We start from the raw sequence: 20,790 nt of genomic DNA on the forward strand, positions 1-20,790 counted from the left end.
AAACTGTATAAGGCCTCTGGGCTCCCGTGGGGAAGGGCCCAGGAGCGGCAGGACCCCTGTGCCTGAGACACCGCCGGAACCTGAAAGAAACAGACTGGATAAACAGTTCTCTGCACCCAAATCCCGTGGGAGGGAGAGCTAAACCTTCAGAGAGGCAGACAAGCCTGGGAAACCAGAAGTGACTGCTCCCTGCACACACATCTCGGACGCCAGAGGAAAAAGCCAAAGACCATCTGGAACCCTGGTGCACTGAAGTTCCCGGAAGGGGCGGCACAGGTCTTCCTGGTTGCTGCCGCTGCAGAGAGCCCGTGGGCAGCACCCCACGAGCGAACCTGAGCCTCGGGACCACAGGTAAGACCAAATTTTCTGCTGCAAGAAAGCTGCCTGGTGAACTCAAGACACAGGCCCACAGGAACAGCTGAAGACCTGTAGAGAGGAAAAACTACACGCCAGAAAGCAGAACACTCTGTCCCCATAACTGACTGAAAGAGAGGAAAACAGGTCTACAGCACTCCTGTCACACAGGCTTATAGGACAGTCTAGCCACTGTCAGAAATAGCAGAACAAAGTAACACTAGAGATAATCTGATGGCGAGAGGCAAGCGCAGGAACCCAAGCAACAGAAACCAAGACTACATGCCATCATCGGAGCCCAATTCCCCCACCAAAACAAACATGGAATATCCAAACACACCAGAAAAGCAAGATCTAGTTACAAAATCATATTTGATCATGATGCTGGAGGACTTCAAGAAAGACATGAACACACTTAGGGAAGCACAGGAAAACATTAATAAACAAGTAAAAGCCTACAGAGAGGAATCGCAAAAATCCCTGAAAGAATTCCAGGAAAACACAATCAAACAGTTGAAGGAATTAAAAATGGAAATAGAAGCAATCAAGAAAGAACACATGGAAACAACCCTGGATATAGAAAACCAAAAGAAGAGACAAGGAGCTGTAGATACAAGCCTCACCAACAGAATTCAAGAGATGGAAGAGAGAATCTCAGGAGCAGAAGATTCCATAGAAATCATTGACTCAACTGTCAAAGATAATGTAAAGCGGAAAAAGCTACTGGTCCAAAACATACAGGAAATCCAGGACTCAATGAGAAGATCAAACCTAAGGATCATAGGTATAGAAGAGAGTGAAGACTCCCAGCTCAAAGGACCAGTAAATATCTTCAACAAAATCATAGAAGAAAACTTCCCTAACCTAAAAAAAGAGATACCCATAGACATACAAGAAGCCTACAGAACTCCAAATAGATTGGACCAGAAAAGAAACACCTCCCGTCACATAATTGTCAAAACACCAAACGCACAAAATAAAGAAAGAATATTAAAAGCAGTAAGGGAAAAAGGTCAAGTAACATATAAAGGGAGACCTATCAGAATCACACCAGACTTCTCGCCAGAAACTATGAAGGCCAGAAGATCCTGGACTGATGTCATACAGACCCTAAGAGAACACAAATGCCAGCCCAGGTTACTGTATCCAGCAAAACTCTCAATTAACATTGATGGAGAAACCAAGATATTCCATGACAAAACCAAATTTACACAATATCTTTCTACAAATCCAGCACTACAAAGGATAATAAATGGTAAAGCCCAACATAAGGAGGCAAGCTATACCCTAGAAGAAGCAAGAAACTAATCGTCTTGGCAACAAAACAAAGAGAATGAAAGCACACAAACATAACCTCACATCCAAATATGAATATAAAGGGAAGCAATAATCACTATTCCTTAATATCTCTCAATATCAATGGCCTCAACTCCCCAATAAAAAGACATAGATTAACAAACTGGATACGCAATGAGGACCCTGCATTCTGCTGCCTACAGGAAACACACCTCAGAGACAAAGACAGACACTACCTCAGAGTGAAAGGCTGGAAAACAACTTTCCAAGCAAATGGTCAGAAGAAGCAAGCTGGAGTAGCCATTCTAATATCAAATAAAATCAATTTCCAACTAAAAGTCATCAAAAAAGATAAGGAAGGACACTTCATATTCATCAAAGGAAAAATCCACCAAGATGAACTCTCAATCCTAAATATCTATGCCCCAAATACAAGGGCACCTACATACGTAAAAGAAACCTTACTAAAGCTCAAAACACACATTGCACCTCACACAATAATAGTGGGAGACTTCAACACCCCACTCTCATCAATGGACAGATCATGGAAACAGAAATTAAACAGAGACGTAGACAGACTAAGAGAAGTCATGAGCCAAATGGACTTAACGGATATTTATAGAACATTCTATCCTAAAGCAAAAGGATATACCTTCTTCTCAGCTCCTCATGGTACTTTCTCCAAAATTGACCATATAATTGGTCAAAAAACGGGCCTCAACAGGTACAGAAAGATAGAGATAATCCCATGCATGCTATCGGACCACCACGGCCTAAAACTGGTCTTCAATAACAATAAGGGAAGAATGCCCACATATACGTGGAAATTGAACAATGCTCTACTCAATGATAACCTGGTCAAGGAAGAAATAAAGAAAGAAATTAAAAACTTTTTAGAATTTAATGAAAATGAAGATACAACATACCCAAACTTATGGGACACAATGAAAGCTGTGCTAAGAGGAAAACTCATAGCGCTGAGTGCCTGCAGAAAGAAACAGGAAAGAGCATATGTCAGCAGCTTGACAGCACACCTAAAAGCTCTAGAACAAAAAGAAGCAAATACACCCAGGAGGAGTAGAAGGCAGGAAATAATCAAACTCAGAGCTGAAATCAACCAAGTAGAAACAAAAAGGACCATAGAAAGAATCAACAGAACCAAAAGTTGGTTCTTTGAGAAAATCAACAAGATAGATAAACCCTTAGCCAGACTAACGAGAGGACACAGAGAGTGCGTCCAAATTAACAAAATTAGAAATGAAAAGGGAGACATAACTACAGATTCAGAGGAAATTCAAAAAATCATCAGATCTTACTATAAAAACCTATATTCAACAAAATTTGAAAATCTTCAGGAAATGGACAATTTCCTAGACAGATACCAGGTATCGAAGTTAAATCAGGAACAGATAAACCAGTTAAACAACCCCATAACTCCTAAGGAAATAGAAGCAGTCATTAAAGGCCTTCCAACCAAAAAGAGCCCAGGTCCAGACGGGTTTAGTGCAGAATTCTATCAAACCTTCATAGAAGACCTCATACCAATATTATCCAAACTATTCCACAAAATTGAAACAGATGGAGCACTACCGAATTCCTTCTACGAAGCCACAATTACTCTTATACCTAAACCACACAAAGACACAACAAAGAAAGAGAACTTCAGACCAATTTCCCTTATGAATATCGACGCAAAAATACTCAATAAAATTCTGGCAAACCGAATTCAAGAGCACATCAAAACAATCATCCACCATGATCAAGTAGGCTTCATCCCAGGCATGCAGGGATTGTTTAATATACGGAAAACCATCAACGTGATCCATCATATAAACAAACTGAAAGAACAAAACCACATGATCATTTCATTAGATGCTGAGAAAGCATTTGACAAAATTCAACACCCCTTCATGATAAAAGTCCTGGAAAGAATAGGAATTCAAGGCCCATACCTAAACATAGTAAAAGCCATATACAGCAAACCAGTTGCTAACATTAAACTAAATGGAGAGAAACTCGAAGCAATCCCACTAAAATCAGGGACTAGACAAGGCTGCCCACTCTCTCCCTACTTATTCAATATAGTTCTTGAAGTTCTAGCCAGAGCAATCAGACAACAAAAGGAGATCAAGGGGATACAGATCGGAAAAGAAGAAGTCAAAATATCACTATTTGCAGATGACATGATAGTATATTTAAGTGATCCCAAAAGTTCCACCAGAGAACTACTAAAGCTGATAAACAACTTCAGCAAAGTGGCTGGGTATAAAATTAACTCAAATAAATCAGTTGCCTTCCTCTATACAAAAGAGAAACAAGCCGAGAAAGAAATTAGGGAAACGACACCCTTCATAATAGACCCAAATAATATAAAGTACCTCGGTGTGACTTTAACCAAGCAAGTAAAAGATCTGTACAATAAGAACTTCAAGACACTGAGGAAAGAAATTGAAGAAGACCTCAGAAGATGGAAAGATCTCCCATGCTCATGGATTGGCAGGATTAATATAGTAAAAATGGCCATTTTACCAAAAGCAATCTACAGATTCAATGCAATCCCCATCAAAATACCAATCCAATTCTTCAAAGAGTTAGACAGAACAATTTGCAAATTCATCTGGAATAACAAAAAACCCAGGATAGCTAAAGCTATCCTCAACAATAAAAGGACTTCAGGGGGAATCACTATCCCTGAACTCAAGCAGTATTACAGAGCAATAGTGATAAAAACTGCATGGTATTGGTACAGAGACAGACAGATAGACCAATGGAATAGAATTGAAGACCCAGAAATGAACCCACACACCTATGGTCACTTGATTTTTGACAAAGGAGCCAAAACCATCCAATGGAAAAAAGATAGCATTTTCAGCAAATGGTGCTGGTTCAACTGGAGGTCAACATGTAGAAGAATGCAGATCGATCCATGCTTATCACCTTGTACAAAGCTTAAGTCCAAGTGGATCAAGGACCTCCACATCAAACCAGACACACTCAAACTAATAGAAGAAAAACTAGGGAAGCATCTGGAACACATGGGCACTGGAAAAAATTTCCTGAACAAAACACCAATGGCTTATGCTCTAAGATCAAGAATCGACAAATGGGATCTCATAAAACTGCAAAGCTTCTGTAAGGCAAAGGACACGGTGGTTAGGACAAAACGGCAACCAACAGATTGGGAAAAGATCTTTACCAATCCTACAACAGATAGAGGCCTTATATCCAAAATATACAAAGAACTCAAGAAGTTAGACCGCAGGGAAACAAATAACCCTATTAAAAAATGGGGTTCAGAGCTAAACAAAGAATTCACAGCTGAGGAATGCCGAATGGCTGAGAAACACCTAAAGAAATGTTCAACATCTTTAGTCATAAGGGAAATGCAAATCAAAACAACCCTGAGATTTCACCTCACACCAGTGAGAATGGCTAAGATCAAAAACTCAGGTGACAGCAGATGCTGGCGAGGATGTGGAGAAAGAGGAACACTCCTCCATTGTTGGTGGGATTGCAGACTGGTAAAACCATTCTGGAAATCAGTCTGGAGGTTCCTCAGAAAATTGGACATTGAACTGCCTGAGGATCCAGCTATACCTCTCTTGGGCATATACCCAAAAGATGCCTCAACATATAAAAGAGACACGTGCTCCACTATGTTCATCGCAGCCTTATTTATAATAGCCAGAAAATGGAAAGAACCCAGATGCCCTTCAACAGAGGAATGGATACAGAAAATGTGGTACATCTACACAATGGAATATTACTCAGCTATCAAAAACAACGAGTCTATGAAATTCGTAGGCAAATGGTTGGAACTGGAAAATATCATCCTGAGTGAGCTAACCCAATCACAGAAAGACATACATGGTATGCACTCATTGATAAGTGGCTATTAGCCCAAATGCTTGAATTACCCTAGATCCCTAGAACAAACGAAACTCAAGACGGATGATCAAAATGTGAATGCTTCACTCCTTCTTTAAATGAGGAAAAAGAATACCCTTGGCTGGGAAGGGAGAGGCAAAGATTAAAACAGAGACTGAAGGAACACCCATTCAGAGCCTGCCCCACATGTGGCCCATACATATACAGCCATCTAGTTGGACAAGATGGATGAAGCAAAGAAGTGCAGACCGACAGGAGCCGGATGTAGATCGCTCCTGAGAGACACAGCCAGAATACAGCAAATACAGAGGCGAATGCCAGCAGCAAACCACTGAGCTGAGAATAGGTCCCCCGTTGAAGGAATCAGAGAAAGAACTGGAAGAACTTGAAGGGGCTCGAGACCCCAAAAGTACAACAATGTCAAGCAACCAGAGCTTCCAGGGACTAAGCCACTACCTAAAGACTATATATGGACTGACCCTGGACTCTGACCCCATAGGTAGCAATGAATATCCTAGTAAGAGCACCAGTGCAAGGGGAAGCCCTGGGTCCTGCTAAGACTGAACCCCCAGTGAACTAGACTATCGGGGGAGGGTGGCAATGGGGGGAGGGTTGGGAGGGGAACACCCATAAGGAAGGGGAGGGGGGAGGGGGATTTTGCCCGGAAACCGGGAAAGGGAATAACACTTGAAATGTATATAAGAAATACTCAAGTTAATAAAAAAAAAAAAAAAAATAGAAAAACCCGAAAAAGTATTTTTTTTTATATTATTTTACTCTTACTCAGGTACCTCAATATAAAACTAAACACTGGTGAAAACTGTTTTCCTCATTAATTTCGTTATTAAAAAACTGTACAAGTTCTGCTGCCAAATGAACACTTAAATAAAGTCCCTGACTGACATGGTAGATTTCATATAATGAAAATACCTAAAATAATGCAGTATACTGAGCTGATGAAAACAGATTTTGGAGGGAAATGGTTGTAAGATTATTACTAATAACGTTGTAGCAGTTTATAGAGTGTAGGAAATTGTTTACTATAGTTCTAGCTTACGTAGGAACAACAGAAGCCCCTTCCAGTCTTAGGGGGAGAGAGAAATTATTAGCTGTTTTAGTAACTGTACATTTTGGATACATTTAAGCAGTTCTTAAATATTAGAGAAAATAATAAGCATAGGGCACTGTAATACATCTGTGGAGACCCAGGTCGTGTCTGAAAGCACCCAAGACCCACCACTAGACGCCTGCAGCTACCCTTCAGCAGGCTCAGAACCTGGCCTGTCTGGGCTGAGACCCCAGCACAGCACCATTGGTACTTTCCACAGTGCTGTCTTGAGAAGTGGCTTTAGTATTTTTCCATGTGCATTTCCCTGCTGAGGGTGTATGGGTCAGAGTACAACTTTGAGGAGTTGGTTTTTTCCTTCTGCCTTTATGTAGGTTTCAGAGATTGAACTCAGGTCAGCAGACTTAGGTGTAGTAAGTGCTTTGTGCAGTCAGCTCTTTCACCAGCCAGAACTTCATAATCTGTAATATTTATTATTTGAACCTTTGTGTTTATTCTTACCCTTTTCACAGTCTGGAATATGATGAGAATACGTCTATCATCTTTAGACCAAACTCGAAGGTAATTATCAATGTGACTTTTTCACCTTGTTTCTGATGTTCTTGCTTCTGTTCAGCTGTTGATCTGAGTAAGTTAGTGACACAGAGCTGGACCCCATGTCCAAGGATGTTATCTATTGTCAGTGTCTTGCATTTATAAGCTGTTTTAAAGTCCCATTATTCTCTGTCCAAAGAACTTGAATCATTTTGTGGTAAGCATGAAGTAAAGTATGGTTTTAAAACAATAAAGTCCTGGGCCTGTAGAAATGTCTCAGTGGTTAAGAGCACTTGTTGCTCTCACAGAGGCCCTGGGTTTGGTTGTCAGCAACCATGCGGTGGCTTACATCCATCTGTATCTCTGGTTCCAAAGATCTGATGCCCTCCTCTGACCTCTGCTGACAGGAATATGTTTAGTGCACACACATAAGCACATTAAGGCTTCTCTTTTAGCTGGGTAGATAAGTTTATAGCATTCAGGCCAGTAATTAATTACTAGGTATTTCTATGACCTGCTAAAGTTTTTTGTTGTTTAAAGAAATTTATTTTAAATAATTATTCGTAAGTATCTGTACATGGGTATGCTTATCTATGTGTTCCCAGGTCTTCCTAGAGCTAAACTCGCAGGCAGTTATGAGCTGCCTCATATGGATACTGGGAATGGAACTCAGGTCCTCTACAAGAGTAGTACTTGCTCTTCTGAACCATCCTCTAGACCCTTTATTAAAGGTTTATATTTTTAATTTATTTTATTTTCTCCTTATGTGAGTGCACTGTAGCTGTCCTCAGACACACCAGAAGAGTTCATTGGATCCTGTTATAGATGACTGTGAGCCACCATGTGGTTGCTGGGAATTGAATTCAGGACCTCTAGAAAAGCAGTCAGTGCTCTTAACACTGAGCCATCTCTCCAGCCCTTATTAAAGTTTTTAAAATATATACTTTTCATATTCTTTCACCAATTTCATTCATCTATAATTGCTTTATTTCTTTATTTACCAAGTGCCATTGTAGTTAGAGTCATATAATGAAAGACCTGAAATAGAGAAATAACGTGAGGCCACTTAGCTTGAGAATTAACTGAGTTATATATGTTTAATCATTTGCATCCTGTTTATGCAGATTTATCCTCTTCATCCATTTGTTATCTTCCTTCCAGTAGGATTCCTTTTTGCTTGCATATATATATGTATATACATATATATATATATATATATTTTTTTTTTTAAGGATTTATTTTTATTTTGGGGGGTTGGAAAGGTGTGTCAGTGGATAAGAGTGGGTACTGCTTTTGTGGAGGACCTGAGTTCGGTTCCCAGCACCCATGTCAGGCGGCACAGCCCACCATAACTCCAGCTGCAGAGGGACCCATCTGTTGCCTCTGACCTGCAAGAGTACTGTACTCGTGCGCATGCATAAGCAGACACACTAATTAAAGTAAAATAAAATCTCTTTAAAATTAATAAAATGTTATTATATTTTGTGTGTCTGTGTGTGTCTTTGTTGTGTGTGTTATCTGTACATGTGTGGCAGCCATGACTGTGGGGCTGGTCACGTAGGTCTGCAGAGAGGACTGGACCCTGGAGCTGAAGTTACAGGTGGTTATGCATCGGGTACTTCTGGAAGAACAGCACATGCTGCTAACACTGAGCCATTTCTTCAGCCCAATTCTCATTTTTTTAAGACAGGGTCTCATGTAACTCAGGATGAGCCCAGGATTACTAAGTAGCCAAGGCTGGCCTTTCGATTCCTGAACCTCTTGCCTAGTCTCCCGTGTGCACCACACCCGGCTTGCAGTGGGATGTCTACTCAGAGTTGTTAATTAATCCTGGGTATCTTTGAGCTTTTCTCCAATTTCCCTGGAGAGTCCATCAAGGAAATTAATGATTGCTTTCATCCCATAGTTCCTCCAGAAGGGGCTTCAGTGACACACAGTACTTCATCTTTACCTGAGACAATGACCTGGGAAGAGAATTTAGACGTCAAAGGCTTTGGTTTCTAGGGGAGGTTGTTTCTTTGCTCTTTAATTAAAAATAACACAACACAATTTTTATTTAAAAAATTGAAAATGAATAAAAATATCACACGTGAACGTTAAGCAGACCCAAAGTCTATATATCTTAGTGAACTTCTGTACAGTTAGCGCTCAGAACAGAGGCTGTGGAACTTCACACTACATTTTATCCTTCCTTCCTTCCTCCTTCCTTCCTCCTTCCTTCCTTCCTTCCTTCTTCCTTCCTTCTTCCTTCCTTCCTTCCTTCCTTCCTTCCCAGCTACCTACCTACCTACCTACTACCCACCTACCTACCTACCACCCACCTACCTACCTCCTTCATCCATCCATCCATCCATCCATCCATCCATCCATCCATCCATCCATCCATCCATCCATCTATCCATCTATCTATTGAGACGGTTTCTCTGTGTAGTCCTGGCTGTCCTGGAACTCCCAGAGTGGACCAGGCTGACTTCAGTCATAGATAACCACCTGACTCTGCCTCCCGAGTGCTGGGGGTAAAGGTGTGTAACACCATCTCACGTCTAAATTTTATACTTTCAGTATCAAATGTGTTTTGTGTGTTAATCCACCAACAAACCCAAAAACATCCATGACAGAATTAGAACTGAAAACCAGTTGTCTTTCCACCAGCCCCATAATCCTGCCCATGGCCTGCATTCAGCCTCTGACCAGGCACTGGGATGACAGCCACACTGCCATGTCCAGCAGGCTGTCCAGGCACTGGGATGACAGCCACACTGCCATGTCCAGCAGGCTGTCCAGGCACTGGGATGACAGGTACACTGCCATGTCCAGCAGGCTGGCCAGGCACTGGGATGACAAGGTACACTGCCGTGTCCAGCAGGCTGTTGTTCAGACTCACTGTCTGCTGTGACCCTTTAGGTACTGTGTGGAGCTAGTGGTTAAGTTATAAAAATGTCAACTGTTGTATTTAGTTTATAAGGAGATACTGAGGACTCATGGCATTGCTGATCTTTGATCTTCTGCAATGAAAAGTTTTTTAAAGAAAGACAAGTTTACCAGGCAGTGGGGTGTCATCCATCTTTAATCCCAGTGAGTTTGAGGTCAGCCTGGTCTACAAGGTGAGTTCTAGGACAAGCAGGGCGGTTACACAGAGAAACCCTGCCTCTAAAAACCAAAACCTAAACCAAACCAACTCTCCAACCAACCAAACAAATAAATCCCAACACTTGGGAGGCAGAGATCCAGGCAGGTCGATCTCTGAGTTCGAGGCTGACTTCAGGACAGCCAGGGATACACCCTGTCTTGAGAACCAAAACAAAGAAAAGAAAAGAAAAGAAAAACAAGTGTATTGAGTACTGCAGGGGGTGAGGCGGGTGTCAGTGGGCTAGATAGTAAGATATTGACCTGAATGTCGCTTATAGCTGAAAGCTTGCCTGTCAGAGTTACTCATTTATGGCTAGCTATTGTGAGCGTATGTCCCTGATTTCGGTGAGAGAAGTGCTCAACAGTTTATGGAGCTCTGTCATTCTGGAGACAGGACAGACGTTGGGCTGTTTCCTTTCATGACTCACCTAGTTCATTCTCAGTTTTCTTCTTTTGCTTGGGAGCTTGTTCATGCACTTTGAACAAAGTTGACATCAACTATGGACATGAAAAGACTGGAGGACCATGTAAAGTCTGCCTGTGGGTTACTAGCACCAGTATTGGTCTTTTGCATTGTCAGCAGTGCTTGTATTTATTTTTGCTTATTTTAATTAAAAAATACTTATTTTGAGCTAGGCAGTGGTGGTGCACACCTTTAATCCCAGTACTTGGGAGGCAGAGGCAGGAGGGTCTCTGTGAGTTTGAAGACAGCATTATCTACAGAGCTATTCCAGGACATCTAGGGGTACACAGTGAAACCCTGTCTTGAAAAAAAAAAAAAACCGATGCATCTGGGTGTTTTGTCTGCATGTGTGTCTGTATACCACGCAAATGCGGTGGCATCAGTTCCCTGGAACTGGAGTTACAGACGGTTATGAGATGATGAGTCTCAGTAGACTAGAATCTGGGTTCTCTCTGAGGTCAGCCAGTGCTAGTGTGCTTAACTGATGAACCATCGCTTCACACTCTTTAAATTAAAAAAGTTATGTGTATGTGTGTCTATTGGTGTATACGTAGGTGCACCTAAAGCTTTACACAGTGCCTGTGGAGACCAGAAGGAGACACCAGACCCCCTCAGAATCCTGAGTTACTAGTAGTTGTGAGCCTCCTAACGTGGGTGTGGGAACTCAACCGAGGTCTTTGGAAGAGCTACAAACACTCTTAACTACTGAGCCAAACCTCCAGTTTGTTTGTTTTTTTTTGTTGTTGTTGTTGTTTTTGTTTTGTTTTGTTTTGGTTTGGTTTTTTTGAAGTTCTTTTAAAGACTTTAGCTGAACAATAAACTAGTTTAATATCACTTTGCTTTTGGCATATTAAAACATTAATTTGAGATCTTTTACTGTTCCTAAAAATCAGGTAAATACTGATGGTCTGGTGCTAAGAGGCTGGTACAACTGTCTGACCCTGGCAATATATGGATCGGTGGATAGAGTGCTAAGCCATGACAGAGACTCTCCTCCACCTCCTCCTCCACCTCCACCCCCTCCCCAGCCACAGCCGACACTGAAAAGGAGCCTAAAACACGGTGAGACGTCGTTGGGTTTACTTTCCCCAGTGAAACTGCTGTGTTCTGTTACAGCAGGAAGAGCTGAGCCAAAGAACTTTCCTGCTCTTTCCTCTGGCTTTGTATCAGATTTGACATAGTTGTCAGTGTCCTTGTCAGTAAGAGTTCACTTTTATTTTATTTTCTTCATTTTTCTGAAGAGTTAGCCTGCTTGCCTGCATTTTCAGGCACTGACTGGTTTAGAACTCGCAGAGATCTGCCCCCTTGAGTGCTGAGACTAAGTGTGTGTCACCACACCTGGTTCTGGACGGCATTTTAAACAGTCCCAAAGCTCTCGGGCTGGCGGCCGGCGGGCTGTCTGTCTTTCTTCCTCTTTGTTTCTCCCATCTGTCCTTTCTTTTCTTTATTATTGACCCAATCTAAAATAAAATAGGTGTATGTGTGCGTCCTCAGTCGGTGGCCCACTCTGGCCTCTAATTTACTCTCCTTTCTGCCTCATGTTCCTGTAGGCAGGCGTCACAGTGCCTACTTCCGATTAATTTTTTCTCTTAGCTTCATCTTATATGCCAAGCCCAGGTACTCTTTGATGTTACTCTTTCTTTTTAAAAACCCTTTATTTTTCGGTACTGATAAAACAATTCTCTTTTTAAACCAGATTGTGAGCTCTTTGTGAGAAACGAACATGCCTTACGTTTGTCCTTTTAACTTTATCAGAGCTGTGTGTGTGAGTGAGTGTGTGTGTGTGTGTGTGTGTGTGTGTGTGTGTGTGTGTGTGCGTGTGTATGGTGCATATTTTTATGTCTTGAGTATGAGTGTATGTGTGTGTGTGTATACATGTGCATGTGTGTGTTGTGTATTTTTATGTCTGAGTATATGAGCGTGTATGTGTGTGTGTAATGTGTATACGCGTGCGTGTGTGTGTGTGTGTGTGTGTGTGTGCGTGCGTTGTGCTTGCTGGCTTTTTTTTGAGATGCTGGGGTTCAAACCAGCTTTGTCATTTTCACCCCAGTCCATACCACAGTTTATTTAACTTTTTATCCATTGAAAGACCTTTGAGTAGTTTCTAATTTTTGGCAGTTAAAATGAAATAGAACTTTTGTCTTTACTTTCTTGTCTGAGTTAAGTTTTCATGTTTCCAGGATACTGTCTTAGACTCTTATCATATTTTCATGTGTGGGCAGTTAAAAGTTCTGGATTTCTAGATTAGTCAGCAATTTTTTATTTAAGTCTCCAGGCAGGAAAAGCTTATATTACCACTCAGTTCTGAAGGTAAGTTCAGATGATAACATTTTTCATGAGTTTATTTCATCATACTTTAATAATTTGAACATGTTGTTTCCCATTTATAGCTGATGGTGAGAAAGAAGATCAGTTTAATGGAAGTCCTCCAAGACCTCAGCCCCGGGGACCAAGAACTCCTCCCGGACCTCCTCCACCCGATGACGATGAGGATGACCCTATGTCTTTGCCAGGTGTAAAATCTGTGCTGAGTTCCTCTCACCCATTAGTGATCTGTGGTGCCTCTCTCACTTTGTTTAATTTTTGGAGACAGGGTTTCTTTGTGTAGCCCTAGTTGTGCTGGAACTCTGCAGACCAAATTGGTCTCAAGATCTGCCTGCCCCAGCCTCCTGAGCTGGGATTACCACGTACACTACCATGTCCAGCTCAAGTGGTGCTTATCAATTAAAGAAAAACCTAAGGTGATCAAATCTTGATAGTTGCCTCCTCTCCCCAGGCTTCCTCATTCTGTTAGAGGTTCTTTGTGTTTTTCCTGTTGGCAGAACAACTTACTAAAAAATGTTAGTTAATTTGAAGTTATACCAACAGTGCTTACTTTAAAAATAGAATATTGATGTATTATTATATAGCAGTTAAAATAAGTAGTGTGTATTGGAAAAAAATCACTTAATAATTTAAAAACTGAAAAGAATTTCCCATATACTACAGAGCATAAAATACTATGAAGTAGTCGATTCTATTAGTTGGTAGTACATGAAATTATATAATGAATATCATGAGTGGGACTTAGTTTTGTTTTGAATCAGAGTTTCATGTAGTCTAGGTTGGCCTCCGATTTACTATGGGGCTGAGACTGGCCTTGACCTGCTCTCCCTGCTTCTGTTTCTCAAGTGCTAGGATTAGAAGCATAAGTCACCATATTAGTCTCAAGTTATTAATCTACCATTTTTAAAAAGAACATATATGAGCTAAATCACCCAACGTGTATTATGTAGCTGAAGCTCTAGTCCTGCTGCCTTATGATAGTTAAACCATTCAATAATCTGCTTTCAATCTCATCTTTTTCAGTGTCTGGTGACAAAGAAGAAGATGTTCCCCACAGAGAAGATTACTTTGAGCCCATTTCTCCTGATAGGAATTCCGTCCCGCAGGAAGGTCAGTATTCCGATGAGGGGGAGGTCGAAGAAGAACAGCAGGAAGAGGGAGAAGATGATGAAGATGATGTGGATGTAGACGAAGAAGAGGATGAAGATGAGGATGACTGCCATACAGTGGACAGTATCCCTGATGATGATGAGGAAGATGAAGAGGAGGAGGGTGAAGAAGATGAAGAAGGTGAAGGTGTGTGACTTTAGCTAGGACTTTGTGAATTTGAATACTAGACACTAAGTGCGTGCTGCTCTGAGCCTCACAGATGTTCATAGTAGCAGTAAGTGGGTTAGAGCTCTAAGGGTCATGTAGATTGGCTTCAGTCCCTGATAGCAAGTGAGGTTTCTGTCTCCAGTCTGTATTCCCCATCACCTAACTTCTTTTTGTGACCGTGTCACCTCCTCTTTCTAACTAACTAGCCCAAGTGCCTGTCTCTCTCATTTCCTGGGGAAAGGTTTTATTTGGTTTCTGCATGAGTAGTTACTTTTGGAACCATCAGTGTTTGTCAGGGGAGCAGGATCTAAAAATAGGCTGCTTTTAGAGTATGCATTGATTTATCATAAGCTAGACCAACGTATAAAGTAGACACTGCAGAAATACGTTAACAAATGCTGTGATATTTTCAGAAATTTGTCTGGGTAGCTCAATTTAAGTACATGTGGCTGAGTGGTACGATTCTTTGATTAGGTTTTAGTTTTCCTTTTAAAAAATTGATCAATTTTTGTTAATTGACCAAGAAAAAAAGTTAATTGACCAGTTAACTCTAATATCTTTTAAAAGTTCTTAATTTGCAAGAAATGACATATGATACTGAACATTTATACAGAGTGACGATTTACCTTAGCTTTAAGACATTTATGAGTTAGATCACTGCAATCATTTATGAGTTAGATCACTGCAATCATTTATGAGTTAGATCACTGCAATCATTTGTGAGCTCACAGATGCTCTATAATTCTAAAACAACCCCCACCCTCAGTATTTTATCAGGCGAACACATTAAATTCCAAGTGCTCCGTTTTTAGCTCCCTCCGTTCCCAGATTGCCGAGTAACCATGTGTGGATGTGTGTGTGTGACTCGCAGATAGTCGCATTTCATCCAGTAGTTTTCTTAGGAGGACAGCTTGTCAGAGACGGCAAGAATGAACAGGGGACTTGACTTGCAGTGAATCCGGGCTATTAGAGAGTCAAATTCCCGAGAGTCATCTTTGTATGAGTGTGTTACTAAGGGTTGAGCACAAAGAATGTTAAGAGAGGCGAGAGGACTGGAGTAATTTTCTAGAAACATTTTTTTGGGGGAGAGACTGTTTTTTTAAAAAACTAATAATTAATTTACTTTACAATATTCCCCCCCCAGTACCCCCTCATGCACGTCTCCCCCGTTCCAGGTGAGAGTATTCCTATTCTCAGAAGAGAAGGGGAAGCTCCTCCTGGATGTCACTCCCCCACTGACACCCCCCTTGCACGTCAAGGTGATGCAGAACTAAGTGTATCCTCTCCTCTGAGGTTTGACAAGGCTGTCCATTTAGGGGTTCACGATCCACAGCCAGGCAGGCTACAGGCTTAGTGACAGCCCCTGCGTTAGTTGTTAGGACACCCGCATGAAGATCCATCTGCTCATATGCTACGTATGTGCAGGGGCCTAGTCCAGCCTGTTCTTGCTCTTTGTTGGTGAGTCAGTCTCTGGAAGCCGCCAGGGGTCCAGGTTAGTTGATTCTGTTGGTCTTACTGTGGAGTCCTGTCCTCAAGTCCCTCAATCCTTCTCCCAACTCCCTTCTCCAGAGCTTCACCTAATGTTTAGGTACGAGTCTTTTTCCATTGACTCCTGGGTGCAGCCTCTCAGAGGACAGTTGTGCTAGGCTCCTGTCTGCAAACATAACAGTATCATTAATAGTGTCAGGGATTGGTGCTTGCCTGTGAGATGGATCTCAGTTCAGGGCAGTCATTGGTTGGCCATTCCCTCATTCTCTGCTCAAACTTTATATCTCTGCACATCTTGTAGGCAGGACACATTTTGGGTCAAAGGTTTTGTGTGTAGGTTGCTGTCCTTTTCTTTTTGGGCTATCTTTAGACATGTTTACTTTTTTTATAAGTAGGCAGTCATATTGTTATGACCTGTTTTAGCTAGGCTGTCTGTCTAAGATCCACCTGTCTCTCTGCTCCCATTACCCTCGGTGGGGTTCTAGATGCATTTCACTGCACCCTAACATTTACTGGGTTCCGGATACCCAGATTCTGGTGCTCATTCTTACATGTCCTCCACTGAACCATCTCCCCATCCTCTACTCCAGTTTTTTTTTTTTTTTTTTTTTTTTTTTTTTTTTTTTATGTGTGCTGGGTTATTAGAACCCAGAGTTTATTCTTGAGTGCTAGACACTTTACCACCTGAGCCATCTCTGTAGTCTCCCTCCTTCCCTGTTTTGAGACAGTATATGCAGAAGCAGATGACTGCCTCATGCTAGTTGTCCTCTGAGCTCACACATGTGCCATGACACACGTCCCCAACCCCATAAATAAATGAATAAATAAAAAAGTGTACTTTAAAAAATCCCTGAAGAGTCCAGTGAGATGACTCAGTGAATAAGAGCATGAACTACTTCTTTCAAGGACCTAAGTTCGGTTCCCAGAATCCCCACTGGGCAGCTCAGAATTGCCTGTAACTCCAGCCCATGGACATCTGATACCTCTGGCCTCCCTGGGCACTCATGTGCACATATTCATGCACAGATACCTGCAAACCAAAAATAATGAAAAGTTAAATGAATCAGAAGGTTAAGCTTAATTTCTTCCCTCCTGAGAGAATTGTTTTTGTTATTTTGAATTCCTAATTTTATTCCAACAGGAAAAGGTGTCATCACAGAATTAATTATAAAGCTCAATGTGCATAATGGAGACATTTGTCAGTAAGCTTATTCATAATTATAATTATCTTATTACAGAGTGTAAGTTTTGTCAGTTCTTGTTATGAGGGGAAGCAAAACTTGATTTTTTTTTTTTTTTTTTTAAGGAAATCAGTCGTTCAAAGTTTCAAATGCTTGGTTTACCATGAAACCAGGGTATTAATCAGCCAGTGTTCATGCAGTCATAAGAGTGATGTAGTGTTCAAATATTGTTTAAACTTATTTTCAGGGGACGATGGCTACGAGCAGATCTCCAGTGATGAAGATGGGATTGCTGACTTGGAACGTGAAACTTTCAAGTATCCAAACTTCGATGTTGAATACACTCCGGAAGACCTGGCGTCTGTTCCTCCTATGACATACGACCCCTATGACAGGGAGCTGGTACCACTCTTGTATTTCAGCTGCCCATACAAAACTACTTTTGAAATTGAAATCAATAGAATGAAGGATCAGGGTCCAGATAAAGAGAATTCAGGGGCAATAGAAGCTTCGTTGAAGTTAACTGAGCTGCTAGATCTGTATCACGAAGACAGGGGCGCAAAGTGGGTGACAGCTCTAGAAGAAGTCCCAAGTTTAATTATAAAAGGATTAAGCTATTTGCAGTTGAAGAACACAAAACAAGACTCCCTTGGCCAGTTGGTAGACTGGACAATGCAAGCTTTAAATTTACAAGTAGCCTTTCGCCAGCCCATAGCCTTAAATGTCAGACAGCTCAAAGCTGGGACCAAGCTAGTGACCTCATTAGCAGAATGTGGGGCTCCAGGAGTCACAGAATTGCTACAAGCAGGAGTGATCAGTGTATTGTTTGATCTCCTATTTGCTGATCATGTCTCATCGTCCCTTAAGTTAAATGCTTTTAAAGCTTTGGACAGTGTCATTAGCATGACCGAAGGAATGGAGGCCTTTTTAAGAAGCACCCAAAGTGAGAAAAGTGGCTATCAAAAACTGCTGGAGCTCATACTTCTAGATCAGACGGTGAGGGTTGTCACTGCTGGCTCAGCTATTCTTCAAAAATGCCATTTCTATGAAGTCTTGTCAGAGATTAAAAGACTCGGTGACCATATAGCAGAGAAGACTTCATCTGTTCCCAACCCCAGCGAGCCTGATCACGACACAGATGCTGTACTGGAGAGAGCAAACCCAGATTATGAGAATGAAGTAGAAGCTTCTATGGACATGGATCTATTGGAATCCTCAAATATAAGCGAAGGCGAAATAGAAAAGCTTATTAATCTTTTAGAGGAGGTTTTTCATCTAATGGAAACTGCACCTCACACAATGATCCAACCTCCTGTTAAGTCTTTCCCAACAATAGCACGGATTACTGGACCTCCAGAGAGGGATGACCCATATCCTGTTCTCTTTAGGTAAGACACACTTGGTTTGGGAAAGACATTTCACAGATCAGTGGAGGGATCTTCTGTTCTTCTGTTGTTACTTTGATTTTTTCTGTTCATATGCAATACATAATTATGTAAGGATAGTTATATTTCAGATTAGGTATTTAGTAGTAAACTCAGAAATACATTACTATTTGAGTAAGCCTTCATCGTGTTGGTATTTAAAGCTGAGTTAGGAACATAGGTGCTAGTAAGTAATAACCGTGCTAGTTTAACTTGTCTGTAAGTAAAATGAATGTAAAGCAGCCGACCTCCTGGGACATGGTAGAAAGACTGGCATGGTAAGGAGAGGCTCTGTATAAGACCCTGGTTCCTGACCACTCCTGTCCATCATAGTTAGGATGGTGGTTCTGTGGTCTTGATCGTGTGTCTTCAGTGTCACCACTGGCTTCTGTCATCAATCCTTCTAGTTATGGGAGAGTAGAATTTTGTCATTGTTAGTATCTCATTCAGTGATGCAACCACATTAGCTTTTTACTAATCCACAAGAGATTTTACATTTGTTTTAACTTTTGAAATATTTAACTTTTGAAACATCTGGCATTTTGCTTATAACTTTTGAACTAACAACAAATGAAAAGGCAGGCCTTTTATTATTTCTATGATGTTTTTTCTTCCTTTCTTTGTGATGAAGTGCATTGGTAATCAATGGGGTACTTGTGTGCTAGAATCTGTACTTGGCCATTTCTGGTTTTAGCTGAAGTTTTGCAGTCCTATTTCACTTTCCTAAAACAAATCCAGAGTCTTGTGAGGTTCTAGTTTGAGAGCTTCTCTTGGCAAGCAGAAGAAGTTCTCGAGGAGAGAAGATGGAGAGGAAAAAGGCGAATAAAGGGAAGTGTTAGAGACTTGTGTGGACATATGGAGCTCATTCCGCTGAGGGTGCTCTGAGGAACTGGCTAACGCGTGTTCCCCTCCCACTTCACTGAGAGACTCCGGCGGGCCCCGTTCACCAGCTCTTTCCCTCTTAGACTGGCCACGAGAGACCCGACTGCTCTGCACTTCTGGGCTTCTCTTCCTGTGGTCTAGCCTTTGAAGGAAACCAAGCAAACATGTTAGGCCAGACCCTGCCAGTCCTCACAGACTGGTGACTAGGAAGAGCGGAACACTGAGGAGATTGAATGTTAGCCCAGAGCAGAGTGCTTAGAGTGCAGGCAGCCAGATAAAATGGCAGGAGAGAATGGCGGGCGGCATGCTCATCAACAAAGCAAAGCCAGCGAAGAAGGATGAAGACGCACATGAGACTGAGAACATGAGGATGTGAGTGAAGTCATGCATGTGCTTTGAAGTGCACATCAGATGGTGGATGGAACGCCAGCTTCTCGTCTTGTTTGCTTTAACCTGTACAAGGGAATGAGGTGCGAATGATGAAGAGGAGGATGGGAAAGCAGTGTGGGCTGCTCTTCCAGCCCACCTGGCTTCAAAGGCCAGTAGCAAATGAGGCTGCAAGCCCGGGGATGTAGGTGTTTGGCTGACAGAAGCTGAGTTCCATCCTTAGCCTGTAATTCCAGCGCTCGGAGGTGGAGGCAGGAGGATCACAAGTCTTACATCATCCTTGACTGGATAGTGTTTGAGGCCAGTGTGGGCTATGTGAGGACCTTTTAAAATACAAAATGAGGAAGTAAGGCAACATTTAGATAGACACGTTGTAGACAGAAAGGAAACTCTTTATTTCATTTTTCTGGAATGGGAAAGCATGTTTGTAAACTGGGAAGAATGTCAGATTTTAAAACTCAGTAAAGAGGGAGAAGTGGGAGGAAGAGCTCGATTGCTGGGACAGGGTTTGAGACATGCCGGTCTGGCAGTCTGTGCCTTTAATCTCAGCACTTGGGAGGTAGATGCAGTTGGATCTCTGTGACTTAACGGGTAGTTTGGTCTACATAGCAAGTTCTAGGCCAGCCAGGGCTGTTTGGTGAGGCCCTGTCATAAAAAATAGTCCAGTTTAAAAAGGGAGACTTTGGCTTTGGCAGGAGAATAGAAATCATGTGAATACGCAAATACTTTTGTAATCTTGGCAATTTGTTATTGGCAACTTTATTTTTAATAAAGTGGGAGGTATAAAGTCGTGTCCTAATGGTGGCAGAAGGTATTGCGGTAAGGAAAGAACGAGCTGCTTTCAAACAGTTACTGAGGAGACAGTAATATTGCCTGCTCTTTAAATGCTATCCCTCCCCATTCCGTCTGCTGAGGAAGAGGTAGATAGAGCAGAGGGAGTAAAGGACTTGGATACTATGCTGGGGACTTTGAGCTATATTTTCAGAATTAGGAAGATAGCATTTTAGAGTAGTAGATATACTTAAAATAGTGTTGTAAAATTTTATACTGCAAGAT

At 41.7% G+C, this 20,790-nt stretch overlaps 1 protein-coding gene across 2 annotated transcripts in view; it reads left to right on the plus strand.

Annotated features, from left to right (window-relative positions):
* The window catches only part of Virma (vir like m6A methyltransferase associated), a 63,502-nt gene that overhangs the window by 12,309 nt on the left and 30,403 nt on the right, over positions 1–20,790 (plus strand). For both annotated transcript variants that reach the window (XM_063287575.1, NM_001107915.1), the window contains exons 4-8: positions 7,117–7,165; positions 11,624–11,792; positions 13,121–13,243; positions 14,079–14,351; positions 17,289–18,429. In XM_063287575.1, coding sequence (XP_063143645.1) covers positions 7,117–7,165; positions 11,624–11,792; positions 13,121–13,243; positions 14,079–14,351; positions 17,289–18,429 — 1,755 coding nt within the window. The remainder of the gene's footprint in view (positions 1–7,116; positions 7,166–11,623; positions 11,793–13,120; positions 13,244–14,078; positions 14,352–17,288; positions 18,430–20,790) is intronic.

Source organism: Rattus norvegicus, chromosome 5 (genome assembly GCF_036323735.1).
Source record: "Rattus norvegicus strain BN/NHsdMcwi chromosome 5, GRCr8, whole genome shotgun sequence".
NCBI lineage: Eukaryota > Metazoa > Chordata > Mammalia > Rodentia > Muridae > Rattus > Rattus norvegicus.